At 42.7% G+C, this 7,326-nt stretch overlaps 1 protein-coding gene across 3 annotated transcripts in view; it reads left to right on the forward strand.

Annotated features, from left to right (window-relative positions):
• sema6a (sema domain, transmembrane domain (TM), and cytoplasmic domain, (semaphorin) 6A) overlaps positions 1 to 6,665 on the forward strand; it is a 108,258-nt gene extending 101,593 nt beyond the window's left edge. For 2 of the 3 annotated variants that reach the window (XM_034595066.1, XM_034595067.1), the window contains one exon: positions 2,150 to 6,490. In XM_034595066.1, the coding sequence (XP_034450957.1) occupies positions 2,150 to 3,312 (1,163 nt within the window). In that variant the 3' untranslated portion in view covers positions 3,313 to 6,490. Of the gene's footprint in view, positions 1 to 2,149; positions 6,491 to 6,654 lie in introns of those variants that run through there. The other variant, XR_004614885.1, reaches the window with a different exon arrangement.
• Positions 6,666 to 7,326: the final 661 nt, after the last annotated feature.

Consider the following 7,326-nt stretch of genomic DNA (forward strand, 5'->3'; position numbering starts at 1 on the left):
AGTTGAAGTATCTCTCACATTAACATGTTACTGTAGGAGATGGGAAGCAGATGTTTCATTGGACAGGTGAGCCGATTGGTCACGGCATAACAAACGTCAAATCTTAATGCCTCGCTGCAGATAACATCATCGCTTCTCACACTATCTCCACAGCCGGGCACGTCCTTGATAAGAAGTGATTTTCGGCCAGAGAAGAAGTTTTTAAGCCTTTTGTTTAAGTCTGAATGAGGAATGGCTGAGCTGTGTGTATTCAGCACTTTGTTAAAGAGAGAAGTGAAGTTCTTATTTCATACTATTAATGAGGAACGATCAGAACAGAAGTAACTCCGGAGTTTGTCTTTTCTTTTAAGCATTAACGTCGATGCAGAGGTTTTGCTCCGTGCTTTATTTCAGCTGGGAAAATTAGTTTTAAGTTGTGTTTTTGGACTAATGATGACTGCAGCTACAGCCAGGATTATGGATGTTAGTTGAAGAGAGTCTGGGTTTTAGTTCCATGAGAACTGATTACCATGCTGTTTCGTGTCTGTGTTATGTCTCGGTAAGTAGACGGAGAGAGAAGATGTTTTTCCGAGGAACGTCCTCGGTGACACAGCCAAGCTGTAAAGCCTAAACACGATTACACGACCCCCTTCAGGATGTTACTGGGTTATTGCAACTGACATTTTGCGGCGTCTTCGTTTGAGAAATTAACTGCAAGAAAAATTAAGTAATTTGTGGAAACAGCAACAATTGACAATTGTTTTATATTTGCAGCTTCATTTTTTATTTTTTATTTGAGACATTTATACTTTTTTGTAAAATCCTGCAAAAAAAACAAGAAATAAAGGAACAATAAAAGAAATGAGAGTTTATAAATGCAAGTCAGTGACAGTCAAGACAATACCATCACAGCCTTTTTACCAATTCTAAAATAAAAATGTCTTTGGTTTTTACAAATCTTATCACCCACACGGTTCTTATTTTAGAAAATCTGCCCACAACACAGCTTTGTAAAGGAGACTCACACCCTGGCATAATGGATTATGAGAAGTTGAATTCCATCCAGGTGATTGTCCTTCAAAGCGACTGAAAGCTGCCATCTTTTTGAGTTTATTGTTTTCTGTGACTCCCACGAGAAGTTCTTTCTTTCCTTCTTTCTCATGTGAACATTGTACGATGAACAACATGAGGATCACACGTGTAAACTGAGTTATCAAAACCAGCGGTGCACTGTGGGAGCTTTTTACGTGATGGAGACCACCTGTCTCTTCCTCTGCGGTAACTGATCTGTGTTGGCCATAGGTCGTGAGTGAGCGCATTGTAAATCTCTGTGCCGCGGACGGGTGTGTTTAACCCAAGGACCAAAGTGTTGCATTAGATGTCTACATTCATCAACAGGCTGGAGACGATCATCTGTGTGTGTGTGTGTGTTAGTGTGTGTGTGTCCATGTGTGTAGATTATTGTTGACCCCATTATACTACAGACAACCTGCTGCACCCAGTCCACCACCACTCGAATACTTCGCAGCTGCCTTTATTGAATTATCTTTTATTTGGCTGTATCGCTGGGCGTCTTTGCCAGTCTTTGAAAATGGCGCACTGATGACAGAGCTCATTGGATTTAGCGCCTAATCAGAGGCTTTTTAATGTATTCTCTGTGACTCATGAGATTGGATCCAAGCTTTATGAAAAGTCCCCCATTTGCATCAATGAGAAGAAAGGGTCTGGGTATTTCGGGCTCCTTTATCTGCGCTCATATCTTTTTTCATTTCAGCAGAGGGTTTTATCTGGGATTTAAAATGTGAATCATAATCACCCGTCCAAAACACATTTTCAGTCTAGGATTGGATTTTCGGGAAACACTGAATGTTTCTACTTCAAGCTGCCATTTGAGCCTGTTCTGAATAGGTGTCTCTTATGAAGGGATAAACCCTTCTTCATTTGCATGTTTGTCATGGAATCATTTAAAAATGCTAATCGCTTTACCCAGAAAATGTTTAAATTATTGTAATTCAATTTTTAGTTTGTCTTTTAATAAGCATCTTTCCCAACAGCTCTATTTTCTTAGCATCAAGTTTCTAAAACACACACCAGCAGCTGTATCATCGCTCTCTCTCTCTCTCTCTCTCTCTTCTGCCATTCTGAATGTCATCTCACCGTTTCTCTGCAGGTGTGATCCGTGAGAGCTACCAGAAGGGTCGTGACCAGCTGGTTCCCGTGACCCTGTTGGCCATCGCTGTCATCCTAGCATTTGCCATGGGCGCCATCTTCTCTGGCATCATTGTCTACTGTGTCTGCGACCACAGGCGGCGAGATGTAGACCTAACAGGCCGCAAAGAAAAGGACAGCCACCACCTCCACTCCCGCCGGGGATCAATGAACAGTGTGACTAAGCTGACGGGCCTGTTTGAGACCCAGGCCAAAGACGGGCGCCCTGAGGCGATCCTCACCCCTTTGATGCACAACGGGAGAATGACACCAAACGGGAAGATGCTGATAAAAGCGGACCAGCACCACCTGGACCTCGCTGCTCTGCCAACGCCTGAGTCCACCCCCATGCAGCCACGCCGCAAGCCCAGTCGTGGAAGCCGTGAGTGGGAAAGAAACCAGAACCTCATTAACGCCTGCACCAAGGACATGCCACACATGGGCTCCCCGGTTATATCTACAGACCTGCCTCTGAGGGCGTCACCAGGTCACATCCCCAGTGTGGTGGTGCTGCCTCTGCCACAGCATCAGCACCAGCTCCAGCCTCATCTGCAGCCACACCAGCACTCCTACCAGCACGAATATGTGGAGCAGCCACACCACAGTGACATGAGCATGGGCCACAGTGTCATGGATGACCAGGGGGCCACCCTGGAGTACAAGACAGTGAAGAGCCCATGTCACAACCTCAACATGGTGGATCCAGATGGGGTGATGCCGCCTCGCGTGCCCCAAAGAGAGGCCTCTCTCACCATCCCCCCTGCCGTCCCACAGATGGGCAAACGTCTGGAGGTGCACTCGTCAGTCTACGGTCTCCGGAAAGGATCAGCGTCCGCTGCTTCCGGGTCCTCCGCCCTCAAGAAGCACAACACCAACTCCTCTAACTCCTCCCATTTGGCGAGACATCACAGCTTCAACCGTGTGGAGACTCCGCCGCCTGCACCTCAGAGGGTGGACTCCATACAAATGACAGCACAGGGAATATCTCTGTCACGGCAGCCAGGAATGAGCTCCTATGGTTCACTGCCTCGAACGGGCCTCAAATATCTCAAGCCTGATGTCCCTCCCAAACCCTCTGTAGTCTCTCTCTCAACAAAAGTCAAGTCCAGTGACTCCTGCACATAGTCAGCTTCTTCGCCAGTCAGTCCAATGTGAACAAACAGTAGATAAAAGGTTTTTCTGAGAGAGAAAAAAACAGGGAATACTGTACAACTTGCATCTCCTTTTAGTGTTTTTTGTTTGGTTTGTTTTTGGTGAAATATACGACACATTTTTGTTCTTTTTTTTTATATAAATATGTAAATATTATACAAATGGTTGTCGTCATTTGTTGCCGTCACAGAGCTCAAGCTCTGGCTGGCTCCCAGTTCCTCTGTTAACACACATGGGAACATGTGCTACTGAAACAGAAGATGACGTTCATCCTGAATATTTCATCCAACGGCACCCTGTAGCATCCAAGACTTGTGGTTCTCTTTTTTGTGGTGTCTTTGGCCGCCGGGACGCGACATGACACTTCATCATGCTGGTAAAAGCACATAAGAAGACAGCGCGGGGAGATGGGAGAATAATCGTTGTACAGTACCTTGAGGACTGGGGGAATCTGAGTGTGCGGGCACTCAGAGGGACTGAAAGGACAGACAGCTGCCTGAGTTCTGTCTCAAACTGTGAAAAGCCTCTCAGTGTTACAGCAATCAAGTCCTGTCTGGGTTTGACAGAAAGCCTGGGCCAGAAGAATCCTCTACTGTACTGGTTACTGAATAACACATGACTGTTAATACTAATAGCTTGTTGTATTTATTTTTATTAAGTGCTTTTGAAAAAACAAGACTGACTTTCTAGGCTCGGAGAGAGATGGGAGAGAGGAGAGATCTTTTAATAATAATTAATCAAGTGTGAGAAAGAAAAAAAAACGTTATTTAAAGTCATTAAACTGGAGCCAGTAGAACATTCTTGATGACTAAAGGTCCACTAGGTCTTACTGAGTGCTCAGTGGGACCTGCAGCTTGACATATATGTGAAGAGGAGGAGATATTTATTTAAACTGTGCCAGACAGGGACATTTAACTTCATGGACCAGAGTTTCCATTGTTTTAAACCAATCATAAGAAGAAGAAAAAGAACTTCCTGAATCTCACCATGTCACTCCTCCAATGAGCAAACCCCCCCCCCTCAATCAGCACTGTGGTTTTGTGTGAGTCGGTAACGTTTGTCCTGATTGGTTTCTGGCTTAAAGCTCACTGTTGCATGTTGCAAATATAAAATAACAGCTGCAGCAACAGTCCGGGATCTGCATACACACATGAGAAAAGAAGCTGAAAGTGAACGGAGTGTCGCCTCCGTCTCGGGACGTTATCGTCTCTTCTACCGGGGTCACACACACGAGCAGGCGAAAGAGGAAAGTATAAAAACATCTGTATTGCCTGCTTCTTTTTCCACATGTAAATTTGTGCCTTACACCCTAAAGTAGTGACAATGTTTTCTTTACTAGCTGTTAACTTTGTCTCCTTGTAGTATTTTTTATTTTTCTTACGTCATGATATTTCCCTGGTTTGATAAAAATGCAATTAAAGAATGTAGGTGTTATTGTTGTAATTCTGGTCCCTAGACATAACACACGTACAGTTCAGAGGGCAGAGCGAAGGGAGGATTCGCTTTCTTCTTTCCCTCGTCCTTTCTGACGCACACACTCAAACACACGCACATGCAAACACACACACATGCATACACACTCATCTTTGTGGTTCATTTCTGATTGTGCCATTAATGCGCTTAAAAAAAAAACCTTTATGTTGTGCTGGCAGTGTTGATGATGACGTCGTGAGTGTTTTTTCATTTTCTATTTTATACAATTTAAGAGTCCTGGTATTTGTTTTTACTTTTTTTTTCTTCTGCTGTCTCTTTGTTTGGACTGACGGTTAATTGACTGATTAACTGAACGATTAACATTTGTTACTTGAGAAGGCAAATGTACGTGTATCTTTCTGGTGCACTGCAATAATAATGCAACGACAACATGATAGCGGACGTACAGGATGAGATACTAACACACTTTTTGGCTTCTCGTGTGCATCGTAACACTTATTTGTTAGACAGTTGCAAAAGCAGGCTGGTTCCTGCGAAGAAAGTGGACATTTTAAAAACAACATTATTAAAAATGTACATTATTTAACCCCCTTTTTTTAAAAAGACAAAACACAGTTTGAGAAGATTAGATATGTTTTCATTTTTTTTTGCTTCACTAACTCTCATTATCAAAGCCTTGAGAATGGCTGAGAGTTCAACTAATCCGACCTTTATCTTCCTTTCGCGTCCTTTACTTGAGCATTTTTATTGCTCACCCCCCCCCCACCCCCCTACACTTAAATCAACGGAGCACTCCCTTAGTCATGTATGTGTAGATACGCAAACGTTTTCTTGATATCAAGCAATTTTCTGTTTCTCAACGGAAGAAAGCCAACTGTGTCTCAATCCACAGCGAATGTGAGAAAAGACATGTGACCTGACTAACATACAGTATGTGTAGATAAATGCCCCTTTAGAAATCCGGGGTCAATTGAGACAGCTGTAGCCGTGATTACTTCAAGCTATGTAATGAGGGCAAATGACCCAGGGTTAGTATGAAGGGGTGTGTTTACTTCAGACTTTTTAGAATACCACTGCGTTGTCGACTGGTAACTGGGCACGATGAGACCATATTTACACCCTCCAGTGTACTGAGGCGTGCGTGAACCAGCAACGTTCCCAGGCCGGAAATAATGCTGATCTACAGCTAAATATTTCTTGTCCAGAAAAAGTTCAGCTGTGTCGACTTCTCGCCTTGGAGAAACTTCACGTCTGCACAAAATGTGAGCAAGAAAAATCTGTCCGGGGTCAAAAGGTTTAAACGTCCACACCCTGTGCAGAGGAGTGAGTTTTGTGTAGCTGTGGGTGCATTTCTGATTCTAAGAGCATTTCGATGTCAGAGTGAAGTTCGGCCGTTTTTTTTCTACGACGGGATTGGGTTGGAGTGTGAAGGCTGCTGTGGACGGTGAGGTTCTTTGGTGTGTGCCTTTTTTTCGTCTTTCACCCTCGTTATGATTCACTGCGATTAGATGCAAATCGACTCTCTTCTCGACTTCTCAACCTTTTGAACTTTGTAAGCTTGTAAGATATTGTGATGTCACAAAGTTTTTTGCCCTACTCTCTCCACTTCCTTAACATCTGATTCACAGCTTAATGTATGTTGTAAAGACAAAAAACTCTTTAATTTAATGCAAAATGTAATTAAAAAAAAGAAAATAAAATTCATGTCATGAAGATATGTCCTTGCCTTTTTCATGTGTTTCTCTGCCTTGGGGTGATTTATCTTTTTTAGTTTTTTCCTTTAAATTTCTCTGGGTGTTGAATTTTGTGCAACGCTGTTTGGAGAAAAATCCAAGCCGGGGTTGTACAAAGGATTTGAAGGTTCTTCTGATAGAGAATCAGTTTTAAAGAAAATATGGTACTTGTGTGACCTTAAGTTAACTATTCTTCTTTGCTTGTAAAACCACCGCCGAACCCCTCGAGACCCGAGAAGCTTTTCACTTCTGATGTGAATCACATCTGATTGGATGAAAGTGCTTCAAACTCAAGTTGTTTCTTTAACTTCATATGTAATAATCAAAGCAATTCCAATAGGGTCTTCATACAGTTAGTGCCCTGATAAGCGAAAAGAAGCCAAGTTAATCACTAAAGGAGGGAGGCCAGTGCTGATCCCGTTGATCAAATGAAGCAAACATTAAGATGGAGATTGGCAGATTTCTGATAGACAGTTGAATACAGAGGTTACTCAGCTTTAAAACTATGGCGAGAGATTTAACTACTACATCATTGTTCAAAGAGGCATCATAGGAGTGTAGTGTAGGTTTGGCGTAATCCGTTTAGTCCCATAAAGGAAATCGATAAACTCTAAAAATATATTCTCAAGGCAGTTCGTTCCATTTAAAAGCACCGCAGCTCCATTTGGAGAAGACTTCGGAAAATGAAATGCTTCGTTTTAAAGTGCTTTTTAATAACTATTCATGAATATCCTTCTCAAGGGCAGACAAAGATGTTAAATTCAGGAAATACAGATAAAATCTTGACCTAATAACGTTAAAAAAGAACTGCAGCATAATT

The sequence above is a fragment of the Hippoglossus hippoglossus genome, chromosome 9, assembly GCF_009819705.1.
Source record: "Hippoglossus hippoglossus isolate fHipHip1 chromosome 9, fHipHip1.pri, whole genome shotgun sequence".
In the NCBI taxonomy this organism is placed as follows: domain Eukaryota; kingdom Metazoa; phylum Chordata; class Actinopteri; order Pleuronectiformes; family Pleuronectidae; genus Hippoglossus; species Hippoglossus hippoglossus.